Source organism: Trifolium pratense, linkage group LG7, assembly GCF_020283565.1.
Source record: "Trifolium pratense cultivar HEN17-A07 linkage group LG7, ARS_RC_1.1, whole genome shotgun sequence".
Taxonomy (NCBI): Eukaryota; Viridiplantae; Streptophyta; class Magnoliopsida; order Fabales; family Fabaceae; genus Trifolium; species Trifolium pratense.
In genome coordinates this window covers 44,586,523-44,613,397 of record NC_060065.1, presented here as the reverse complement: position 1 = coordinate 44,613,397, position 26,875 = coordinate 44,586,523, and the positions used below count along the sequence as shown (strand labels likewise).

The following is a 26,875-nucleotide window of genomic DNA, read 5'->3' as shown; positions in this document are numbered from 1 at the left end:
AAATCAAGAATTTGTTTTATGGCTTCACACCTTTTCACTTTTTTTTTTTTTGGTACATCACACCTTTTCACATTTTATTCAATCATATTTCGTCATTTTATTATATTACTGTATTTCTTTAGTTATGTTATAGTAACAAAACAAAAAAATTTGTGTTGAAAAGAACAGGTGTCCTACATTTTCCTTCCTATAGGGAAATTTTTTTGTAAGAAATAAATATTTATATGACAAAACTTATCTAAGTTAACCTTTTTAATATATTCAACGAAATATATTAAGACAAAGATGTTGAGCCAAACATATAGCTTGTGCCCCCCAATTCACTTTATTTCCTTATATAATCCCATCAATATAAGGTGCTAATATATATGTAGCCAAATACAAGCCATCAACGTTTAGGTATGAGGACATTAGTTGTGCCCCTTCTATTGCAATAATTGATAAGAAAATACTAGTACCTTGCAATATTGCATGATCTCAAAGAGAAAATTAGTTATTACGATCTATGTTTGGGAGAACTTTAATTTAAATGATATAAAAATTAACTTTATGCAGTTGGATTTGTAGAAAAAGACAGGACCAATTGAAAATATAGCCATTGTCTAATGTTTTATAATCCTATTATGAGGGCCACGTAAACCAATCATGGCCTTAAATTACTACTATGAATTAAACTTCACACATTGACATATGGAGGATGAGGACACTCATGCTACCAAACATCCTACAATCCGGACATTTCTTTAATTATTTCAATTTATTAAATTAAAGAAAAAAAATGTAAGTAATAGCTTAATTGACAATTCTAAAATTATTAAGTTAAATATCTTTGTGTACATGTGAGCTTAACTCAATTGATAGAAACGTCACATTTTATATATAGGGGTCGGGATTCGAATTCCAAATACTCCACTTATCCACTTTAAGAGTGAAATTTCTAACCATCAGACTACCCGACAAAAAAAGTTAGATATCTTTGTTTAAGTTTGAATTTAGTACCTCGAAGTTGTGTGTACATTTGTATTTAAGTGATTCTTGTTACTTCGTCTATAAACAAAATGAGAAAGAAATTAGAGGAGGAAACAAACACATGTTACATTAATAATTATTCAACATATTTTTACATGAATTTATCTTAACGTGTATAAAAACACTTCACATTCAAATTACTTTTATTAAAATCAATAGACGATAAGGAGTTGATGTTGGGAAATCGTTTCATAAAACACTTTTATAAACGCAGCGGAATTTTAAAATTAAAATTTCCCATCAATGGATTCTTGTGAATGAGCATGATCAGGTCTAGAATATTACCTTTGAAGAACAAATCTGTGGCCGCCTTTGTCGATCACAAGCACCGCACTTGCAGCACCTCCACTTAGTCCACACGAACAGGAACCTTCGATCTCACAGTGCTAGCTGTTCTTGGATGAAGGCTGAGGGAATTTTGTGCGGTTTAGGGTTTAGAGAAATTCAGAATTTTTCTAAACTCAGTTAGGGTTTCAAAACGTAACTACTGAACTTCATAAGGCTCTATTTATAGAGTTTCTTATGAGGTCTTTAGTTTACACGAAATTGGGCTTCTCAAGCCCAATAACCGTTTTTCACTAACTGCACCCCCACAATAAGTCTTACTTATTTTTCCCTTCATAACTGTCCTTATATGTGTGACCCTGTAGGTTCTTATGACGTTGGCAATAATATTAATCGAAATATTATAAACAGTGAGCGGTATCTAGCAACACATCACTGTTACCCAAGTCACAGGAATGTCACGTGATCTGACTAACCTTTCCGTGATAAATATCTTGTGCACAATTACCCTTTTGTCCTCATGTCTATATTGAACACAAGGCATAGTATGTCATCCTTGTCTAGTTCAATATTGGGCCCATAGACATATCTCCCGTTATGTAGGAGGGACAAATTCCATCTAGGTCACTCATGTCCCTCAGCATGATTCGTGGGATACCCATCAACCAACTTTTAATTATCCAGTTACGGATAACGTTTGAATGGCAACAAGGTATTACACTCCTGCATCTAGGGTACATAGTGGTTTCAGGTCGAAGGGTGGAATACAACTTTTATCACTATGAGAAAACTTATGACATTTCATAACACTCTATGTAGTATTCTCATGGTGGGTCAATCCGATATAAAGTTACCCTTAACATTTATATCTATGTGAAGACTTGATAACTCATTATCCATGATCAGTGAGATATGATCATCAGTCTACCAACATAATAGTCTTTATGCTTTAACGTTATCCCATTTCACAATAAAGCTCGACTATGGATATGTTTAAGAATAGTGTTCTTATATTAATGGAATCTCACGATTAAGTCATACTTAACGTTCCATACAATGAACTTACTATTCTAGGGACTCTATTATTATTTAACACATAAACATAATAAAGAAAAGCCTTTATTTAATAAGTAAATTATTCAATACATTTATTATGCAATTATGAATAATTGGCCTCTAGGACTTACACCAAAAGTTGAGTGATAAGGAGATAAAATATTTGGTCCTCACTCTCAACATAAGACTATTCCAAACACACATTAGATATATTATTGTCATTGCAGAACCAAACACACATGATTCATGAACATCCAATATTAAAGGATTTGCAAAAATGAGAAGATTGATTTTAAACATTTTAAATATATAGACTAAAATATCATTACATAAAGTCCAACATGGAAGACTTACGTGTATTTCCTTGATTAAAATTGACATAATTATTGTGTAAAAAAAAAATTGACATAATTCTATTTTCAATTCAAAGTTCTCATTAAATGAATAGACTTTCAAATTTCATACAAATCAAAGAAAAAATTATTAAAACACCATGTAAAATGTTACTTTTGGATGATGTAAAAAAATCATGGGGTAAAATTAAAGTAGCGTGCAAAGGGATGATTGTATACTTTGAATTTGGATGATGTAAAATTTAATGAAGACACATATACGAATATGAGACACGACATGGACACTGACACATCACAATACCATTAATAATTTTAAAAAATAATATAATTTAGTGTAATCATAATTTAAATATCGGTATCCGACACCGACACGTATCCCACATGAAACATCTGATCTGAGAATATATGTGCTTCATACTTCATAGTGTAAAATATTATGGCTAATGCAAAATTTCCATACATTGTCATCAATTTTTGGTAGATTAATTGTCCTTTTCAGACAGGATTTGTGTGGTGTATATATATGTGTGTTAGTATTGGTTAGAAACCGAGGGTTCGTGGCAGAACTGTAGTTGGCAATTTTTTGTTTAATCGTATGTGCGTGGCACTAAACCATACCATAAAATATTGATAACGATATAAACTTATGAGTCCATTTTTGACATGGATTTATAAATTTCTTTTTCTCTCTTTCTTATAAGAAGTTAGGATGAAGGAAAACTAAATTCATATTCTATAAATTCTAAAATATTTATTAAAAAAATTGTACGGTAAGAATTGTCTCTATTTATAAACTCATATTTATGTCATCTCGCATATGATGTGGAACTCTTAACACATCTCTCACGTCTATCATTATTGAGTTTGATACGTGTATATAATTGTGGTGTTTTGATAGCAAAAAAATGATATCATGTAGTTGAACCGATCTTGAATCAACCTCTAATACCATTAGACGGCTGAAAACTACTTGATGCCAGAACTTACCCTCGAACCAGATTAGACGGAATTGAAGGTCAAGTTAGTTGAAACTTGAACCAACTTTGTATGTGGTTTTATTATTTGAATGCTCCTACTGCGATTTCATTCCAATTTAAACAATCTAAAGTAATTAAATCATTATATCAAAGTTTCACCGATTTAATGTCCAATTTCATTTTTACGATATTTATACTAGTCAAGATTCGTATTGTCAGTTGGTAACACTTACAGTGCGATCAATTGACATTTTCCAGTGACATCGGTTGTCAATTTTTCACCACCAAAACAAACAAATGCTAATTAATTTCACAAAAATTGCAAACTGCTGATATCATAAACAATGTTATCCATCTTTTTCATAAAGCAATGTTATCCATCTTTTGACTATGCAAAAACAACACATTATAAATCAAGCCTCAAACCAATGATGAAATAAAAAAGGTTTCAAACGGATTACAATAGATTTAGTAACATGACATTTGATCAAATGCATTATTAAAAAGTGAAAATAACAAACATTAAATCCAGGAAAACATCAAATAATGTTAGGTACAATTGTTGGTATAGGACCTACACAAAATTATATGAATGAATGAAGAGAGCCATTACAATAGCATATTCCACAAGCATGGTGTCGTGTTCTGACATGTAATTGTGTGAGTTTATCAAGTGAAAAGAAAAGAGTGCCCACTTCTTTATTGTTTCCATAAATCATTTGCTTTTGTTCCCTTTCCTCAATTCAATTATAATTTTTAATGTGCGGGCCATGTTCTTTGTTAGTTCCTATCAATAAATAACCAAGTTGTAGCACTTTGAATCACTCATCTCACGTGCTATTGTCTATATCAATTTATACTTTATAGTTATAGTGAGGTTAATTATCATCATACGTGGTTCACCAAGATTCCTCATTAAGTAATATTAATATTAGTATAGTGCATCCATGCATGTTATATATTATTGTTGCATGCTTAATATCATGGCGATTCATTGTGATTTGATAAATCGACTGTAATACTACACATGCACATAAGGATGTTTCGATCCGATAAATATAGTGTTGATATTTGATAGGTGTTGGGTTTAGTCGAATGAACTAAAATCAAACGACATAGTGAGTCATTTGTGTTTATGTTACCCTCTCTCGTTTTCCTAATATAATAGTTAATTGAACTACAAAGAAGAAAAGAAGAGAGAGAAAATATTGGATGAATTGTCAAAATTATGACAACACGAGGAACATGATAAAAAGTGCTGAAGAGAATCCAAAAATGGCGGGTAAACGGGTCGGCCCGACGGGTTGGACCCGTTTTGCCACCCCTACATACATGTATATATTATTGTTGCATGCTTGAATATCACGGCGATTCACTGTGATTTGATAAATCAACTGTAATACTAAACATGCACAGAAGGATGTTTCTATCCGATAAATATATATAGTGTTAATATTTGATAAGTGTTGGGTTTAGTCGAATGAGCTAATATCAAATAACATAGTGAACCATTTGTGGTTATGTTACCCTCTCTTCTTTTTCTAATCTGATAGTAGTTAATTAAACTACAAAGAAGAAAAGAAGAGAGAGAAAATATTGAATGAATGGTCAAAATTATGACAGCATGAGGAACATGAGAGAAAGTGCCGAAGAGGATCCAAATCCTGAGATTTTATGTGTCACGAATATCAAGGCCTAACTCATCCTTATAAAACCGGCTTGTAAGGTGAGGATTGCCTCCTCTTTATAAACTCTTCTCAAGAGTCCTATCTATCTGATGTGGAACTAAATCCCACCGAGTGTTGGACGCTAACACACCCCCTCACGCTTCAGTCCGGCCAAATGGGCCTGAAGCGTGAACGATGTCAGAAGCCCAACGATAGACCCGATAGGCTCTGATACCGTGTCACGAATATCGAGGTCTAACTCATCCTTACAAAACCGGCTTGTAAGGTGAGGATTGTCTCCTCTTTATAAACTCTTTTCAAGAGTCCTATCTATCCGATGTGAGACTAAATCCCACCGAGTGTTGACCGCTAACATTATGTAGTAGCAATGTTGGTAGGAAGATAAATTGGGTGACTTTAAAATTTAAAAGGATGAGCTTTCATCACTCTCTATTATCACTTTAGGTATGTAGTACACATTTTAAAATAAAACAAGAGTTGTTCCAAAAAATATGATATCCAAAAATACACTTCTGAAAACATACATCATTCATGGTTTATTAGATATACAGGAGCGGCAAAAATTGCTCCCCAATTGTATTTCGAAAATGGCAATGAAGCACCATATAACTGTATGTTACAATATTTTTGTGTACCTCTCTCATTGTTGCTGTCCCTAATCTTACCGGCGTTTCTCGCCAAGGAAGCACCGTATAACTGCTTTAGAAATAGAAAAAAATGAAAACGGACAAATTAAGAATGGAGAACATAGGGGTTGGCATGAGTGGCGAGCGTCGGACCAACAAGGCAACAATAGTAACATGAAGTGTCATGTCACAAATGACGAACAATGTTCCTCCTCAACATAACATGTATTTTATTTACCTATTGCTAGTTAAAATGCATTGTATTTTGAACTGGGGTAAGGCCCAATCAGTTTGGCAAACGCAGCCGAATCCACAAATAACTCATTAGTGACCGCACAAGCACACCATAACCAACGATACATGGGAATAGGTCTAACAGCTAGATTATGAATTTATGATCTCTGATGGCAATTAGACAACGACGTGGGAATTGTACTGGATACCATGCAACTGCATAACCATTTTGGGATTCAAAGCCCTTTCCATGCCGCCTGTATAATGGGTCAACACTCTGATGAAAGGTATGTTTTACATTCAGTTAAACCTCTAGGCTCTCCTAAAATCCTAACCGGTTTGAGCGTTATAGTCCTTACAAGTGCCTCACCCCTCTCTAGTGAGTTGCCTCTGTCCACCGCTGCATTCCTAAATTCTGGCATCATTTTGGGACTCCAGATAACACTAGTTGACATTAGAGTCCATAAAAAATTCAGTTGGAAGGAATCATGATTTAGACATCTGATTTTTATGCATAGTTAGTTTATAGCTCATCAAGTTGAACTCTAAATTGACCCAAAATATGAAGCACCTTTAATCAAAGAAAACTGATGTTTTACGCACATGCAATCTCTCTGCACTAGCTGCTAGCGCTAAGACTAGCATACTAATCTAGATCAACCTTGTTTGAGTTAGCAACAAGACATTTGATTATTTATCATAAGACTCAAGGAATCGAGTCACACGAAAGAGACATGAATATTGAAGTAAGTCCTCAATAATATTACTTTTCAAAGAAGCAAAAGGCATATAATGTCGGTATGGAAATACTGTCTGCCACATGAACATCCTACATTTACTGTGGTGACACTTTTTCAATGCAAACATAACTCAAGAATAAAGAAACAACCTTTCAAACATGTTATGTAATTTGAGCAAGTTATGTTTTAGTGAACAAAAGCCTTGTCAGAAAGGGACCCTTTACATTTTTCTAATAGGTTTTGTGTAGACCAGAAATATTTGGACAGTAACAGAGGAAGCAAAATAAATTCAGTTATTTGCCAGACAAACGCCATGATATATGATGTAAAGTAATCATATATGTGTCTGATGCGTGTGCAAATAAAAAGACATCACAGTATTAGACCAAATAGTTAGAGAGAGATGCTATTCACCAATTCTGGTCCCGGCACCATGAGTTAAAGAAAAGTGATTCTTTACATAACACACATGAAAGCTCTTTGTGGTAGCAGACTAATCTAGATAAACAAAATTAGTTCAATGTCAACTTAGATGACAGACTAGCATCTGGTGCAATACAGCAAAAACGAAACCAAAATTTGTTCTCGGAACTTTTAGATTTACTTACAAAAGCTAGATGCAGAAAACTAGAGCTTGATTACAACTCCTTCGAAAATTCCATCAGATCTAAAGTTAGGTGCAAAGAGTCTTGGATCAACAGGTCCTGGAAGACTGAATGAAACTGTGAACGGTCCAGGAGAGCATAACTGCTGAGTTTTCATCTGGAAAATACGAGACTGTTTCTCGATAGTTCTTCCACCAGATAACAACCCTTTGATCTCAACCTTTCCATCAGATTCAATATCACAACTGAACTGATCTGCAAAATGTAGGATGAATATTCATTTAAAGAAACAAGTAAGAAAGAATCTGTGAAAAACATATATACATGTTAAGACAGTTAGTTATGAATGTATCATTTGATGAAGATAAACTGTATGTGTGTTCTAAGACAAGGACCGGAGAAAGAGGATGTGCCGAGGGATACAGGCAGATCTTAGTTTAAGGACTACGACGCAGCATGTACATGAGAAAGGGTGCGCTTACACCACTATCTTTTCTTTCCAAATACTTCTCAAGTACTTTCTCAAATCCAAACTCTTTGATAAGGATAAGCCAACTAGGATAAGCCAACTGAGAAAGATATGGTTAACTTACCTAGACTGAGGTCTCATAAAATTAATGGTGGATGCTAATATCTAAACCATAGTATCTTCATTTTTGAGTAATTATCAAGTTACTTAATATTGCAGGGTATTACCAACTTAGTCCCATAAATTATATACCAAATAATCATTGAAAATCATTGAAATTGCAAAATAACAATCCAATTTCAGCAATATTTTCAGTATTTTTTTTATACCAATTTTACCATCTTAAATGTCCATAGTCCATAAAAATATCAGCTAAGATGAATATGGATAAAATTTTGCAATCACAAGAATTATTATGAAATAGCAAATATACAACAATTTAAGGACCAATTATTTTTACTGTAAAAAAAAAGGACCAATTATTTTTAATATCATGTATGTCCATTACTCTACCATTAATCCATTATCAAATTATTGTATGTAAGGGTAATTAGTCATCAAGCTGACATCGTCTGGGCTAATTTTTGTTGTTGATCATCATGTGTATCTGTTTTTATTAATAGAGTGAAGACCCAATTTGGCTAATTGTGTCATCAATCTGTCTACTTAGATTTCAAAAATGCATATTAGGTTTATGGATGTTTATAACACCCATAAACCCAACATGTTGAAAATTGAAATATAATAACAAAAAATCAATATTCAAAATTGAAAACAAATAATAATAATAAAGTATATAATTGAGTGTAATGTAGAGTCCAGATGTAGCTCAAATAATAATAAGTATATTATTGGGCAACGATAAACACCTATTGAAAGAGATGAATCAGAAAACATGGGAAACTCCAAATTCATCTGAAACAAACTCTCTCAGTTTCATTTCCCAGCCATGTAACGGTTTCTACCAACATAAACACGGTAGATACCTGACTATGTCTGGTTTTTCAATACAACAAAAAACAAATCATATTCAAAATTTAAAAACCATTTCAATTGTGCAGAACAAGCATTGAAATTAACGATAAAATGAATGGAGCTGTAATAGAGGCATGTCACAATAATAGAATGTCCTGTTCGATGCCAGATTAGCAATTATTAAATGTTACTCATATATTAAAAGAAATGCCATAACATTAAATTTTGAATTCTTTTCAAAGATATGTCCTTAGTTGTTCTCACTTCTCAGATAGTAACATATATAATAACTCATCTGAACGTCACTCCCTAGACTTATCCACTTTACTACTGAAGGTGCTAAGTATTCTTTGCAGCACTCAACACCAATCAAAACATCCGAAAGAAAAACGAGTCAATTGCACACAGAACAATTCTAATAAATATAATAAAATCATTCGATTCAGACATGGCAAATAGTGAGGGTTACTTTGTTAATAAATATTCATGAGTTTTTACCAAGATATATGAAAACAAAAAAAAAGCAAAAGCATTGGCTCTATAATACATGAACGGGACATTTCCACAGCAGATAATCAAAGATAATAAAAAAAACTGGAATAAGAAACATGAGTAAAATAGTGAGGAGAAACATACTGTACTCTCTCTTGACACCAGGTAAGGAAACTCGAAATAGATACGCCGCTTTACTAATACCAATATCCACAACACCAACAGACGGACCAAGTAGCCCTCTATTAGCTGTCCCTGTTAAAACAACAGAAGAATCTTGGACACAATCGTCAATGTCAGGTATTGACAAAAGCGGCATCATTGAAGGCCCATCAGATTCACACATCTTGTTAAAAGAAGGATCTCCATTAGTAGTAGCAGTATGTGGAAATTCCGACATGGAAGGAGTATCATCAACATCAACATCATCATACTTTCTCTTACACTCTTCTCGAAACTTCCCCGATTGGTACCCCTCATTAGGACTACTCTCCAACAATTTGTTAACACAATCACTATCATTTTCTTTACTCAATTTGTTAACACAGTCACTATCACTTTCTTTGCACCCCTCATTTGGACTAGTCTCTAATAATTTGTTAACACAATCACCATCACTTTCTTTATTCAATTTGTTAACACAATCGCCATCACTTTCTTTGCACCCCTCATTAGGACTACTCTCCAACAATTTGTTAACACAATCACTCTCACTTTCTTTACTCAATTTGTTAACACAATCACCATCACTTTCTTTGCACCTCTCATTTGGACTAGTCTCTAACAATTTGTCAACACAACCACTATCACTTTCTTTACTCAACCGAGGATCAATCCGAAAACACAAACATTCACTTAAATCCAACTTCAAACTACCAACACCGGTTAACAACCTAAACCTATTCAAATCCTCCTCTTTAACACACGACGATACAATAGGATCATCAATCAAAACAACCCCTTTAACAATCCTAAAGCTATCAGGATACCAAATCTGTGGATGAAGATCCAAAGGAAAAATGCTAGTAAATTGTTGACTACCCTCTAAAAATTCCGAACCGGGCAAGTCCAATTTTCCCTTTAAATACATATGAAACATATTAAGATCTAATATAACTTCAGGAACTGCATTTTTAACTAGATAGTAATACAATTTCTCTAAAAGAGAAATTGTAACATAAGAAGAACCTAAATCATTGAAATTATAAGGTGGTAATCCAGTGATTAATCTTTGAAGTGATGAACATCTTGGATTATCAGATTTAACATCAGGTCCTAGGTAAGTTGTGAATATGAAATCAATGAGAAATTTTCTGTCACTAACAACAACAACGTTGTTGTTTGTTGGTTTGATAGTGAGAGATTTTCTCTTGTAACAAAGATTTTTTGCTTTGAAATCCATAATGCAAAAACCTAAATTAGGAAGAAATTAATCATGTTAATGCATGGTTAAGAGCATTTTTTACAAAATAAAAATAAAAGAGCATTTTTTAAAAAATAAAAATAAAAATAAAGAATTAAATTATAAAACCTAGGTGCTATGATAGAATCAAGGTGAAGAATTGAAATAAGAAACTCACAGATTAGTTTGAAGAAAGTCGAATTTGAATGTGTGTTGTTGTGAGTTGTGAGTGTGAGTGAAGAATTAGCTACAACATCGCACGACGCAAACAATGTTTGGAGGGTTTTGACTTCCGACTTTTGACTTCTCACTCCTAAAAAAATCAAATGCCTCTCATATTAACATTACTCCCTCTAGTCATAAATATGCGTTTGTTTCCCGGATTCCAAATTCTTTCCAAGAAAATCTATTCCCAGGATTATAATGGCAGACATTTTATTCCTAGGCATTTGTAAAAAAAGTGTTTGGTTAACTCTATAATTATTTATCAAAAAACTTCCAAATGATAAATAAAAAAGGAAAAATAAGATTCTCAATTTATATGAAAAATAAAGAAAAAAAAAACTTCCAAATGATAAATAAAAAAGGATAAATAGATTCTTAATTTATATGAAAAATTCGAAATGGATATATTTATAGGCTATATTATTACTTCTAAGTACTTGTAATAGAACTTATGCTTGATAGAAAGATTATAATTATATATAGTTGACAAATGAGATGAAACTGAGACGAAAAATGGTAAAATTAATTGGTTCAGTGGTGATTGACGCTGAATTTGGTAGGGAGGACCACGATTCGATCCCCGCAATTGCATTTGGGAGGGGACTGGAAGCACTTGATGCCAGAACTCGCCCCGAACTCTGGACTATTAGGGTCTCCTTCCTCTAGGAACTAGAGGATGAAAACCAAAAAAAAAAAAAAAAAACTCTATAATTATTTTTCTTTCATTTTAAATTTTTATAAATAATGGATTGTGCAGTTCAAATATTTGAGATTTTGGTCCTAAAAGAGATTATTCTATTGTGAATAAATTTTTTAGATTATTTATAGTTAATTGTTATACTATAGTTTTATAAAATAGAGAGGTGTGCGATAAACATTGTCTTGTTCATTAAAGTTTTTTTATATATTAGTGAAAAAAATTATTTTTTAGCGTTGATGTTCTTTGTAATTTAAATCGATGACTTTTGACAGAGAGGTGGGCACAAGGCTACTAAAAAAGAATATGTTATTAAAGCTATCGATAGAGAATCAAGAGCGTCAGAACAACGTCAACTGATTGCCACTGAACCAACTAAAACCAACGGTAATTCTGAAACTCCAATTATAATTGAGAATGATGATCATAAAAAGTTAGAATTGATCTGTGATGAAACAAATACTATCCCCCGTCTGCGGAGGTTGAAATAGTTTTAGCTGCAAACATAGAAACTGATAAGACTACAAAATCCATTTCTGTAGTATCCGTGCAATGTCCAATTTCGGACCTGACAGCAGCCCCCCGTGATAACCTGATCACAAAGGAGAATGCATTTACCATGGATATTCATAAGGATAAGGCTGAAGTTATTGTTCAAAACCAAGAGCGTGAAACTGACAACATACATAATGAGCAAGATACGGAGAATGGTTACACGGTCTCTGCGGGACAATAAGACAAGGTTTAAGTTTGCTCCGATTGGTCAAATGACTCAAAGGATGTGCTTGAGACGCAAGTGGTACAATCCGCAAGCAAATATTATGTTGTTTTACCTGAAACAATGCAAAATACTGTGATATTGTCGGATGAGGATTTTGATGAGGTGGTCTAAGCAAACCTTCACGTGTGATGAAATATTAAAAGTAAGTATTTTCAATATATCGTATCAACATGGACTAGTGCGATATTAAATGTCGATCCACAATAACCATGATTTTAGGTATGGGTTTTTAGATGATTTTAGTTTTGAAACATAAAAAGTGCGATATAAAATTTGTTAGAAGTTCAGAGAAAGGAAATTGCCGGGATTATACTTTATTAATTCATTTACATGTATCACCCAACTAATGATTATTAGAATTTGAGAGGCCTATACTCAACCACAAAAGCTAGCTTGAGACTTGAGGTTTGCACTACACTTATAAAGGCTATCTTTACCATATCTCTAGTCAATGTGGGACTTCTAACACACCCCCTCACGTCCAGAACTGAACAAGCTGGAACGTGAAATCAACAACAACGGGTGGCCCAAATATGGGAGGTCTCCACAACAAACAACAAATGGATCTAGGATAGGCTCTGATACCATATTAGAATTTGAGAGGCCTATACTCAACCACAAAAGCTAGCTTGAGAGTTGAGGTTTGCACTACACTTATAAAGGCTATCTTTACCATATCTCTAGTCAATGTGGGACTTCTAACAATGATATATATGTTTCATTTACCAATCAATATTATCACGTATCACTCTTCGGACATATCCGTGTCCGGAATACGCCGTGAAATCTATCGTATCTATTAACTCTCGATATCTCGAATCGTTAATCGATATAATAGCATTAAGCTTTGATACTTTAGTGAATATTAAACCCAAAATCTATATCTAAACTTTGAAATTCAACAAGTGATCATCCTAGATCTTTGATTCAAACAACACATGTTTATATCATTCAAATCTTTGAAATAAACAAGTAAACAAGGATATCACTCATATTGATTGATGAATAAAACATATATAGCAAAGTTAAAGGAAGTACATGATCATAAATTAACTACATCTAATCCCAACAAAGAAAGATTTAGCTACTCATAGCCATGATCAACTTACAAGAGTGAAGAAATGAAAGATGAAAGAAATTTCTCAAGTTGTGATGGATCCACCTTGAAAACCTCTATGAAACCCTAGAAACTATGTAAATATCGTGTAAGTTTTATCAAAAAATGGTTCATCCTCTAAAAACATAATCTGATGGCTATTTATAGACTTTCTGTAATTACATGTTCGCTGAGCGAACAGAGGGGTCGCTGAGCGACCAAGTTGCTTCATAGGAAGGGTTTGCTGACACGTGCCTTTTAATTGCCTTACTCGGCACTTTCTCGCTGAGGCTCGCTGAAGCTCGCCACCACACTAAAACTCACTGACTTTGCTCGCTACCTCTCGCTGAAGCTCGCTGAGCGACCATTGCTTGATTTTGTTCGCTACTGCTCGCTATGGAACCTTAGTGCACTGACTTGGTTCGCTGCAGCTCGCTGCTTCTCGCTGAGCGAAGGCTTCAAAACCTTAATTTTCTTATCTTTATTCAGCAAAACCTATCAAAATGATTGGGATTTTATTGTACTTAACATATTCTAATCAAAACAATATTTACAAACCAAGGGGATGAATTTTCATGAATTTCTTTTCAAAATAAGTTAATAAGTGCTTATTTTTCACAAGTGATTTTATCAATATTTAGCACTTATCAACTCTCCCCAACTTAGGACTTTGTTTGTCCTCAAACAAAAGGTAAAATCACAATATACACAAGCTCAAATTTACAATCTCAAGAGTGGGTTTGTAATCAATCAAAGTTTGAAAATTCCTTTCTTTTAAATCATTAAAAGCAAGTCAGAGTATTGTGTTTTATTCTTTAGTAACAAAGAACTACCATACATTTGAAAATCAAGTTATGAATTTTCTATCATGTGAGAGAACACTTGAATAGTAGTTGGATTGAGCCAAGGTGGCACTAAGTTGAAGTTTTTTTTTTCTGCTTAACAAAAATTGTTTTTCTGAAAATATTAGACATGGCTGCTATGGGGTATTTCTCCTTTGCAAAACAATCAGGAAATGCTAGTGTAACCACTGATGCCTATTCTGGTTCAGACCATTAAATAAACCAAAACATTGAGGAAAAAAAATGACCTGTGAAAGGTATAATTGAATGATCTCTTATGTAATGTGTTAAGAATATTCATAATTAGCCAAAAGCTCCCATTAGTTAGTTAGTTTTTCCATTAGTCTGTTTTTAGTTTGTTAGAGTTGATTAATAGTTAGTTTAGTTAGTTACCCTCAAATTGCTCTGTATAAGAGCTATCATTGTACTATTTTCATCATCTTTTATCAAAATATGAATCCTTATGATTTTTACTATCTTGAAGACTTTCTAAGCACTTCTCCTTCATTTTCCCCAAACCATGAAAATCTTAACATAATGCAAAATAATTAGAAACCACCATCCAAATATTTTCTTAAGGGAAGCTTACAACAAGGCATCATTATCATTATACAGATACACACATTGAACAACTATTTGTTGTTTACTTACTATAGGTTGTAATCCAATAGGTCAATAATGTTTCTATTTCCATTGTTTAGGGACTCTTGTAATCTTTAAGAGATTATTCATTGGTGCATTGTCAATGAAAAGTCTTCTTCCATCTATAGTTGTGGATTCATGTTTCCATGCAGGTCCAATAAGCCATGATGCAGCAATTCCACCAATCAAACCTCCAAACTGAAAATGTATATGTTAAAGGATAGCAATAAAAAAGAAACTATGCACAGGTTACACTGTTTTCATTATTTACTTGAACATAAGATCACCAGTGCCTACATCCCTAACAAAATGGGCAGTCTTATGCATTGAATATAAATTGAGGATTATTTTTGAATCTTATGTCTATAGATCTACATAGTTGTTGCGCCTGTTAGGATTGACTTATCTACTGGCATAAGCACTTGTGACACATTTTGGGAGAGCTTATGGAAACAACTTATGACATGTTCATATAAATCATAAGCTGTTTTCAGCTTATTTCCATAAGCTCTTCATGATAGCTTATAAAACAGTTACAACTTATATGAAAATAGTTTGACTTTATTTTATCTTTTGTTGTTATAGGGGATAAGTGCTTATGCATAAGTGTATATGTGAAAAGTGCTTATATTATAAGTGCATAATTATGTTGTTTATCCATACAAAGCTTTAGTTATGGTTAGTATATTAAGTTATTCCCAAATTAAGAGCTGTTTCTGGTCATGCCATTTTTTTAAAAGTGAAGAATAGAGTAACAAGCATGTAGGATATGTTTGCATAGCCAACAAACTTATACAAACTAAAGGAACTAAGAAAATGAAACAAATCCACAGACGATAAACTCCTACACTTACATGTCCCCAGTTGTCAATGCCAGTCGATGATAACCCAATAACCTGCATGACAAGAGAAATATTTGCACTATTAGAGCAACAAAATGATGAAAGTAAACAATAACCTCTGTATAAGTCGCATTCATAGAGTGATGATCTAAGTTAAAAGCAGAAAAAGTTCCTTACAATTACATAACCCTTGCATGAACCAACAACACCCCAACAACACTTCTACCCAACTATAATTTCTCGATGGACAACAAAAAGTATATAACATATTACACAGAAAATTATCGTAAGATATCTGTTCCGTCCTAGCTAATCAGAAGCATGTATCACACACTAACTGTTTTGTGATAACTTAATCCAATGAAATTGTAAAAGTAGCAACTTAGCAGAATCAGAAGTGACACAGGGAATGAGACACTTACCATATTGAGGGCAATTACTTGTGCAATGTGCTGCAGATCTTTTGTACCACCTCCTACAATGTCTTTGTGCCGTAAAACAAACACTGCAACTGATCCAACCTGAATCGTTACAGCTCATTAGAAATAAAGACTGAAGAAAAAAATACCAACATCTCGGACGATGTCCCTTATTATTTATGAAGTATGACTAATTTTATGATAGAAGCACATAAGGTGAAATGATGAAGCAAATTTGTGACAAATAAAATATTAAAAGAACTCACTAGTCCAAAAATTGCTCCTGAAGCACCTACTGCAGGCATTTTGCAAAACCAATAACTCATAGCTGCACCTGATATTCTAGGAATTATAGAATTAGAATACTTGGATTAAGTAATTTTATTGGCTATTGTAGGAAGAATATAAGTGGTTACTTGCAATTGAAGAGACAAAGTAAACTGCAAGATATCTTCGAGGACCACTGAACCTCTCCACAGTGGGACCGACTGAATTTAAGGAATAACAATTTATCTACAGAGAATTTGTAGTAATCTTAGTACCAAACTAAAAGAGGCATGGCAGAACAAACTTCGAAGTTCAAGCAATTAAATTCAAATCCTACCAAAAGGTGTCCAATGTTTGCATGCAGAAAGGAAGACGTAACAAGTCTCCAAAGTTGTCCTTTGTCAATGAGACTATTTACCTAGTAGCATACATAACTAACATGTAACAATCCATATATGTAACCTACATATATGTAGATCAGATTATTAATTGCAACCTTACCTTCGCCCCCCACGACAAAAGCTTGCCTTCGGTTGCAAGTTGCGCAATATAAAATCTGTGTAAACAATTAATAAATAATAATTAATAAGCCCTCTCATCGAGTGCCAAGTGGTATGTAAATTTGCAAAAAGTGGTAACATCAGCTAATAAAACTAGATTAGGCAAAATAAAGAAAGAAAAATGGCAGTAATCAAGTGAATATGCTTGTACGCACAAAACATTGGCAGCAAGGAGAATATTTGTCCACTTCCTTCCATTAAATGGACTTTTTTGGGACATCTTCGAGTCAGCATTTCCAAAGCTGGCTTCAGGTCTTCCCCCATTAAAGAACGAGAAACTAGTTGAACACGTGGAAGTCAAACCATCACTTGACAGTTTAAGATAATTCAATCCTTTGAGTTGAAGGTATCTTTGACACCATTTATCCTTCAATCTAAACACGGGAGCAAGTTTCTGTTCAACAAGAGGGGGACGTGTGAGTCGGTGAAAGCTTCCACAATATCCAAAAGATAGAGACACAATTAGTCAATTTCAAAGACACCAAAAATACTAATAGAAGAAAGTAGAGGCGGAAGAAAAGGCTTCTTCTACCGTTACCATCCCCCATAATGGTTTATTATTTGCCAGAGCAAGACAATTGCATGACAAAAGAGCATTATACATCTCAACACCACAATCACCATAGCTTATAGGTCCATTTGAAATTGACTTATTTGAGCTTATTTACTAGCATAGACACATGTGAGACGGTCGGAGAGCTTATAGAAACAACATATGACATGTCTAGCATATTGTTTAAAAAATTCTATATTTTCATATGTGCTTATATTTCATAAACGAGTTTATGTTTTCAGCTTATTTGAGCTTATTTACTACAAAGAGTTGTTTCAGCTTATTTTCATAATCTCTCCAGGATAGCTTATGAAAATAGCTTATAGCTTATATGAAAATTGTACAAACCTTATACATAAACACTTATATGATAAGAAATTGTGCTATAAGCACTTACTTAAGTCGTTTATCCAAACATGACCTACTTCCTATTCCCATTTTCATCATCAGCATTAACTAAAGTATGATATGATCAACTAGGAATTCATGATTGTTATAAACTAAGCAACATATGATACTAAGTTCCTTCATTTCAGTGATTCTTATAACCTAAATGAGGAAAAGATATGTAATTTGAAAATTTTGAACAAAAAACCAACTCCAAAATTCTGCAATTTGTAGCAAAAAGAGTAAATAAAAAGGAGACCTTGAAACAGGAGCGAAGTAGAAACTCAAGGCGGAGACGGTGGGAGACACGGTGGCTGAAGTGGAGGGACGCGGCGGTGGCAATGATATCAAGTGGGTAAGGAGCCATTTTGCAAACCGGTGACAGAAATGGTCGAGGCACAACCATTTTCTTTCCTTCTCCGGTTCCACAAAAAGAAGAAAAAAGATCATATTTTTTATTTATTTATAATAAAGTGATTTTTTTTTTTGACAAAATAAAGTGATTATTATTATTAAAAAATAAATTAAATAGGTTCTTGTCAAGTACTCCCTCCGTCCCAAAATATAAGCAAAAGTGTGTCAAATAAACTTGATGTATGTACATCAAGTTTATTTGACACACTTTTGCTTATATTTTGGGACGGAGGGAGTACTAATTTTTTTATAAGATGAATAGCATCTAGTCTAGATATTAGGAGATAAAACAGGCTTCACCCTCATTCTTTATCTATATCTCTTTATTATATTAAAAAAAGAAAAAAAAATATATATACAAAAATTGGGGGACATAACCTAACCCAGTAAGTCCACACATAAGCGCGTAGAACATTGAAACACGAACATACCAACTTCTAGATAATCCTAAGGAAAAATAGAAGTCCTAAAAGATCTTGGCGAATGACCGACCATCAACATGGAGACTGTCCACGTACCCGCTATTCCTTGCAGCTAGCAGCAAGTGATAATCGAAGAGTTTTAGCACCGAAGATTTACATGTGAATAATCGAAGAATTTTAGAACACTAATTCCTGAATATATAATGTGATTTTTTTTCCAACTGAATTATGTTTACGGTGAAATTAAATATGATTTTAGTCATACTATTAGTATTTAGTATTTGTAATAATACTATATTTTATTTATATTAAAGTGATTATTTTTTTTTTTAAAAAAGTTTAAGTATGAGTTTATTCATGCAATTATAACATTTTATAATTTAAAGCTTTTTTTTTGGATTCAGTCCATGTAAATTTAAAAATCATTGTTTTTTTACTCTTATCACATCAATATCTTTTTTCTTTTTTTGGTAGAAAAACTCAATATTTTTTTTTTGGTAGAAAAACTCAATATCTTTTTATTAATATAAATATTATTAGAAATTAAGTTATCATCACACCTTACAAAACTTAGAGAAACCTTTGTTATTGTTTCAAATTTATAGCCAAAATTGTAGAAGAAGACTAACACAAAAAGTATATGAAGAAATGAAAAACTATTTTTATTAAAATAAAAATAAATAAATAAACTTGTCAAAAATAATTTAAGGAAAAAAAAAAACATACATTGAACTCAAATGATTAAGAAACTTTTTTTAGAATGAATCATTTAGAGAACCAGAATTTCAACTCTAGACCGAGATCCTCTTAGAACAAATTAGTTAGAGAAAAGAAAATTAGTTTGATTCCTAATAAAACAATTTTTTGTCTGACTTTAATTACTCGAAATCAAATTCTAAATCGAGATCCTTCTCCGAAAAATTTGAGCTTTTATATTAAAAGAAAAAAAACAAAAATGCATCCGTCAAAAAAAAAAAAAAACAAAAATGCAAAATATATAAGGGGGCCGGCAGGCAATAGAGAAGTCTCTTTGGGATTGGGTTGGTTGCTTTGTTCCCTTTGATGGGCCTATCTTCATCTTCTTCTTTCCTCTTCCTCCATTTCCACACCTTCTCCACACTTCACTTCTCTAACTAAACAATCTTCAACTTTCTCTCTCTACTCTCATCCCTTCTCAAACCATGTCATCTCACGCGCTGTTTCAAACAGCGCAAATTATCCCTATCAACTCACATATCTCCGCCAAAACCTTAACACCAAAAAAACCACTTCCTAAACTACCCTTACTTCGCAACCGTCGCCGCCAGTTAATTCTCCGAGCGTCGTTCGCTTCCCCCGCCGACATCAACAGTGATACTTCATCCGCTTCTTCGCTTTTTGAACGATGTTTGGCTGCGCCGTCTGCTCCTTCTGCTTCGCGTGATTTTAATCCGGTTATGAAAGGTAAATACGGTGCGTTTGGTGCTGTTACGCTTGAGAAATCCAAAGTTGAATTTTCGCAACAGCAAACTAAAATGTCTTCTCCTGAGGTTTGTGATATTTTCACTCTTTCTTTCGTACAATTAGGGTTTTAGTTTTAATTTTAATTTTATTTCAGTTTTATTCTGATTATTTGTGGTTGAATTGAGGAATAAGAGAAAAATTAGCAAATGATTGAATACTTGAATTATGATGTATATATGTTTACGGTACAACTAGGAGAACTTGTATCTGAAATTTGGATTAATTATTGGACTTCAATGGCTTGGGAAATTAACATAGTGATAATACTGGAGTGAAGGAAGATTTAGATAATGATAGTTAACATTTTGTAGAGGATTGGTTTTGACAATTGAATTAACATGGCTAAATGGTATTCCCTTCATCCCACAATAGTCGTCGCATTTGACCATTTCACACATATTAAGTATCAAGAAAAGATGTCCCATGAGGTTAGCTTAGTTGGTAGGGACATGACATTTTATATGCAGGGCCGAGGTTCAAACCACGAACATTTCACTTATTGTGGAATTCTAGCCACTAGGTTACTTGACCAAAAAAAAGAATTAAGAAAAGATGATAAATAAGAGAAAAGAGAATGGTGATTTTACGAAATTATCTATTTCAATTGTAATGAATGTAAATTGGAGAATAATAAATTTGGGACAAAATTTTGTTGCAAATATGACAATTATTATCGGATGGGGGAGTACTATTTTTTTACGGCTTTTCCCGTTTCTCATTCGTCTAATTGTGTCTGATACAATACAATCATATTGTTTTCATCAGTAGTGATGAAGAAGTGTGCTTGAAAAACTAATTGTGTGTTTGTATGCACGTGCAAATGCAAATGTGTGCATACTAGTACTCATGTTTCTCGATGTGTTGCATTGGATGCATATACAAAAACACGTTAAGAGTTGTGATGTATTGCTAATTGAGAAGACTGAAGGTGTTTTTTGCGTCTGAAATGGGATTTGATTGAATGTATTTTATCCTAAAGTTAAGTTGATTGTTATGGGAGAATACACGTTGGGCATGGTGTGTTTCCTTGGATGCATATAATTGTGGTTGGTTGGTAATTGTGAAGACTTAAGGTGTTGGCCGGTTTCGTGTCAGAATTGCGTTGCCTCGGATGCATATAATTGTGGTTGCTTGCTAATTGTGAAGACTTAAGATGTTGGCCAGGTTCGTGCTGAAATGTGTTGGCCTTGGATGCATATAATTGTGGTTGCTTGTTAATTGTGAAGACTTGAGATGTTGGCCGGTTTCGTGTCTGAAATGAGAATTGAATGAATGTTTTTTATGCAAAAAATAAGTTGTTTGTTTAGGGAATTACACGTGAGGAGTATCATGTCCGGATTTACCGGTCTTCGCATTAATACTTCTGTTGTCGTTTTGTGCTATTTTTGTTGTTGCGAGATAACCACATGTTATGGCTCAAGAATTACCTCAATTGAATCATTTGCTCCCGCGCATTATCAATGCAATAAGTTATACATCTAGCAAGACTTATTGTAAGAGGTGTTGCTTCCCTAGCCGAATATATGAAGTCCTGGTAAATAGTTTTTTATGCCTACATCGACAATAAGCCTGCATCAGCAATAGCATGTTGCGGTGTCCTGAATCTTTTATTTTGATGTATAAGTTGATTTTAAGATAGTAACGTAGTTATTAATTTCAAAATAATACTTTTCTTTTTTAGAAAAGAATATATTATTATAAAGGTTAACTAATGTCAATATGATTTTTTTTTAACTAATTGACAGTTGTGTCCCATGTCCGTGTCACCGTGCATGCCAGTTTGTGGTTCGTTTTTGTTCTAGTTTGTGGAAGATGTGTTCGGACATATGGGACACAACTGTGAGCTGAGCTCCTATCTTGTTCCTTCCGGTAAATGTTGTCAAATATCGGCTCCATGGCGGATATCGGTGGCGGGTTTTTGACTTTCTGCCACGGCCAATTTTATGAAGGATGGCGGTGCTATGACGCTTTACTAGGATATGGTGGTGCCATATGTCGTCCGTTATGTCGGATTTTTGGCTATCCGCCATGGTCTGTCAGTGACAACACTGCTTCCGGTTTGCAGTGCCTTATTTGGTGAAGGGAAAAGCGATAGGGAGGGCCAATTTTTGCAATACAGATAAAATAAGGGAAAGGAGAGGGTTAGAGGTAGAGTCCCTGTTAGTCTCTTTGCTGCTATATAAATTAAAGAACATCAAGTGGGAGGGGGAGAGAGGAAAGAGGGAGGGAATGGGGAAGAGGAAGGAATAGCCCCTGGTCCACAGGACAATTTAAGAGGGGAAGTGGAGGAAGTTTACAGTTTTGTTTCTCTTGGGACCCTTGGCACCGGAAGTATAAAAACTGAAATACTTGGTGGAATGAGTTCTGGGAAGTGTCTCTTCGAAGCATACCTACTTATTAGGAAGGAAAAATATCTTACAATACATGTGAGCTAATATGAAAATAAAGCGAAAGTTAAAATTGACAAATGTATTAATTCAAAGTAGTATGTAAATTTTCAGTTCTTGAAGAGATTTATATCAGAAGCCTAGCAATTAAAATTTTAATATGTATTATATGTATTAAGAATCCAACTGGTGAATCAACCCAGTATCTCCTATATATTATAGATTTAATCAAGTAACATACTATGTACTACACACCTGTGGCTACTCAATACCATTGGAGTGTTTGTTAATTTTTTTATGTTTTCATTATTTGGAAGTTTGTATATATGAATTCCTTTATGCTTTATTGACAGCTAGCCACTGGGGGAGGTGGTGGAGATATTGGAAAGATAATCAGCTTTGGTGGTGGTGATGGAGGTGATGATGATGGGGATGACGACGACTACTTTGATGATTTTGATGATGGTGAAGAGGGAGATGAGGGTGGCTTGTTTAGAAGACGCATACTTCTTCAAGAGGTTAGACATCTCATTTATGTTATTAAAAAGTAGGTTTGTTTCCCTTTATGTTTTGTCGCTTTTATTTGACATCTCCTGAAGGAATGAAAGCCATTTTTTCCTTGTGGCAGCTATTTGACCGTAAATTTGTGGATGCTGTGTTGAGTGAATGGCAAAGGACTATCATGGATTTGCCTGCTGGATTCCGTCAAGCTTATGAAATGGTACAGTACTTTTCAGGTTATGCTTGTTTAGGCTGTAAAGCATATGGCCGCGTACTGACTAAAATTATGCTTTTAGGGCTTGGTTAGCTCAGCCCAAATGGTGAAATTCTTAGCAATGAATGCCAGGCCAACCGCCGAAAGGCTTATTTCCAGAAAACTACCGCAAGGACTATCAAGATCTTTCATTGGCAGGTAATCTTAATTATGTTTTGGTTGACTTCAAATATAAGAAAATTTGGCAATTTGGTATCTCAAACTTTAACCCCATGTCCTTGCTAATGAATCATGAATTTTCCCATTTTTGTTTAAATATCAGAGTTCTCATTTATGTTTTATCCTGAAAGTATAGCAGGGATATATATATTTTGCTTACATGGTTACGTAAATATGATTTGTGGGATATCCTGTTAACATGGAATAGATGTACTCCCGTGTTTGATAAGACTTGATAATTTAGTTTGTCACCAAAACTTAAATATCATGGAAATTGATGAACTTTCTTTCTGGAGTGTATTGTTGTATATACTATTTTCTGACAAATCTTTTTTTTTGCACAGGATGCTCGCAGATCCTGCTTTCATGTATAGATTTCTATTAGAGGAAGTTGCTACAATAGGCTGCTCTGTGTGGTGGGAGTTTAAAAATCGGAAAGATAGGTATGCTGTCTATTTTTAAAAGATATGGAAGTTTTTTTGGTGTTTTCAGTTGATAATTTGAATAATTGTTGACTTTATTTTTACTCTAGGATAAAGCAAGAGTGGGATCTTGCACTTATCAATGTGCTCACCGCAGCAGCATGCAATGCTGTAGTTGTTTGGTCCCTTGCTCCTTCTCGATCATATGGAAACACATTTCAATTTGATTTACAAAATACATTGCAGAAGCTTCCAAACAACATATTTGAAATGAGCTATCCTCTTAGGGAATTCGACCTGCAAAAGAGAGTTCAATGCTTTTTGTTCAAGGCTGCTGAGTTGTGCATGGTTGGTTTAGGCGCGGGTGCAGTACAGGGTGCATTGTCAAACACTTTGGCTAAGAAAAAGGAAGGAAGGTGTGCAGGGTCCAAACCCAGCTTATGTTCAATAGTATTCAATTCATTTATTTTAATAGATCCAGAGTTTTTCCTGTGTTGGTCAAACTATGGTTGATACATACTAATTTTATGTTTAAACATGCCACATAAATTACATTGCAGATTATCTGTGACTGTCCCAAGTGTGAGCAGTAATGCACTTGGCTATGGTGCTTTTCTTGGAATCTATGCTAACCTGAGATATCAACTGCTATGTGGATTTGATAGAGGATTGGTTCGTCATTTTGATGTTATTGGAGTCGCATTGTTCTTCAGCACAGCATTTAGGTAAGCTTTCCCCCCTACCAAATGAGCTGTTGATTGAACTGAATCTGTTCAAGAGTTATGTGGATGTATTTGTCTGGCATTTATTCATGACTTTGACATTTCCTCTTTTGTTTCAATGGCTCATAAATCCGACATTCTTTGCTATACTATGTGTCTGTTTTTGTAACGTGTGCCCTGCATCCTGTTGAAAGGAAACAATGCTTATAATATTGGCAAAAACTATTGTTGGATTTTTATGTAAAGGAATGTTGCCAATAGTTTTATATGTATAGGAATAAACTATTGTTGAATTTTTATGTGTTTTATTGAAGATTTATTCAAAATTTTATACAGGGTATTGAACGTTCAATTAGGAGAGACTTCCAAGCGTGCCTGGCTTGGAGTTGAGGCAGATCCATTGGCTCAGTCAGATGAGCTCTTGAAAGTATACAATAGGACTTCTGAAAATGTAGAAACGCCATCGTCATCATCATCTGATTCAAAATGGTTTATATCAAAGAATGCAGTCGTGTCTGGTCTTGGGCTCTTGGGCATTAAACAAGGGAATGCAGACGTGTCTGGTGCAGAGCCCTCAGTTCCCAAACCTCGTCGGAAAAGGATTGTGCGGAAAAAGGTTGCTGCAGGATCAGCCTAGATTGATTTTTCGGATGCAAACATAGTCATTGTCAAATTTTGCTGATTACTGGAGTTTGATACTGCTGTATTGCAGCCCTATGTGGTGTCTGGCTGCTGCTCTGGGAGAGGTTGATTAGCGACCTAAGATTTTTCGTCCCATCAACTACAATTTGAGGAGGGTTTTTTCATTATTGAAATTTTTCAGGGATTCTTGTATCGGCCGTCCCCCCTTTTATGTTTTCTTATATGATCCTGTATTATATATTCAGTTTGATAGTATTTTTTCAAATAATGTAGATCGAGCTTTTTCCTAACTGGATTGAGAACTCACATATATTTATAAACAACCATCAAGAAAAATCATTTTGTTGTTTCAAAAAGAATAATCATTTTGCAATACATACATGTTTGAGCATTAAATTCTTTGAGATTTATCAAGAAATGATGAATTCTCAATAAACATCTATACAATAAATATAAAGTATTTACATGAAAAGGCTTTATTATGATTTGATTGGTGCACAGAAATTATTTTCTATCACATAATTATGAATTATATGTAGAGATCGACACACTCTTCTCAGCATGTACTATTTAACTGGTTGAAATTCAAATGGAAGATTCATTTGAATCTCAACTAATTAGTGTATTAGCAAGAGTAAGTCTCGCACACAAAGAGAAATAATACATGAAAAAATAATAAAATAATTTATTAAATGATGTAATATTGTGTTTAAAGAGTGTGTTTAAATTGTTACGATGACACAAAAGTAAGAAGACATGTTTTTGCAATAGAGTAACTTTCAATAATATCAAAAACCTCAAACAAAAAGTTTAATAACTAGTTATCTATTATGATATTATAAATATGGGCACAAAAGTTATTCAAAATTAGATGAAAAGTTTTATCAAAAATATAAATAGTACACATAAAAATTCAGTTAAAAATAGAGACAATTTTTTTTGACGGAGAACATTTTGAGAATCAAAATTTACTGAAATATTTTAAATCACTTAAAATTAAATTTAATATATTTGTGGGACAAAAAAGTTATTTAATTCATAAATAAATTTAATCAAAAAAAAATTCATAAATAAACAAACAAATAAATAAACTGAAAGTAATAGTAATACTAGTTTTTTTGGTAAAAAAAAAAGTAATAGTTTTTTTTTTTTGTCAATTAAATTAAAATTAATTAATTTAATGTACC

At 33.6% G+C, this 26,875-nt stretch overlaps 3 protein-coding genes across 4 annotated transcripts; 1 reads left to right on the top strand and 2 right to left on the bottom strand.

Moving 5' to 3' along the window:
- Positions 1 to 7,381: 7,381 nt before the first annotated feature.
- Positions 7,382 to 11,408, bottom strand: LOC123895230 (increased DNA methylation 3). 2 transcript variants are annotated; one of them, XM_045945465.1, is made up of 4 exons: positions 11,110 to 11,381; positions 10,087 to 10,942; positions 9,674 to 10,050; positions 7,382 to 7,848 (listed from the first exon to the last, which is right to left on the bottom strand). In XM_045945465.1, the coding sequence occupies exons 2-4, from the start codon at positions 10,929 to 10,931 to the stop codon at positions 7,616 to 7,618; spliced, it is 1,455 nt and encodes a 484-aa protein (XP_045801421.1). In that variant the 5' UTR covers positions 10,932 to 10,942; positions 11,110 to 11,381; the 3' UTR covers positions 7,382 to 7,615. The 2 variants fall into 2 exon arrangements, with proteins under 2 accessions (XP_045801421.1, XP_045801420.1); XM_045945464.1 differs by having other exon boundaries at positions 9,674 to 10,942; positions 11,110 to 11,408.
- A 3,693-nt stretch (positions 11,409 to 15,101) lies between these two features.
- Positions 15,102 to 18,681, bottom strand: LOC123895229 (RHOMBOID-like protein 10, chloroplastic). Its single transcript, XM_045945463.1, has 9 exons — positions 18,502 to 18,681; positions 17,458 to 17,696; positions 17,244 to 17,298; positions 17,080 to 17,160; positions 16,892 to 16,988; positions 16,742 to 16,809; positions 16,479 to 16,577; positions 16,069 to 16,110; positions 15,102 to 15,412 (listed from the first exon to the last, which is right to left on the bottom strand). The coding sequence occupies exons 1-9, from the start codon at positions 18,646 to 18,648 to the stop codon at positions 15,257 to 15,259; spliced, it is 984 nt and encodes a 327-aa protein (XP_045801419.1). The 5' UTR covers positions 18,649 to 18,681; the 3' UTR covers positions 15,102 to 15,256.
- A 1,392-nt stretch (positions 18,682 to 20,073) lies between these two features.
- On the top strand, positions 20,074 to 26,032 carry LOC123895228 (protein RETICULATA-RELATED 1, chloroplastic). Its single transcript, XM_045945462.1, has 8 exons — positions 20,074 to 20,607; positions 23,322 to 23,486; positions 23,597 to 23,689; positions 23,766 to 23,881; positions 24,247 to 24,345; positions 24,435 to 24,740; positions 24,885 to 25,049; positions 25,383 to 26,032. Exons 1-8 carry the CDS (start codon positions 20,260 to 20,262, stop codon positions 25,681 to 25,683), a joined length of 1,593 nt encoding a protein of 530 aa, XP_045801418.1. The 5' UTR covers positions 20,074 to 20,259; the 3' UTR covers positions 25,684 to 26,032.
- Positions 26,033 to 26,875: the final 843 nt, after the last annotated feature.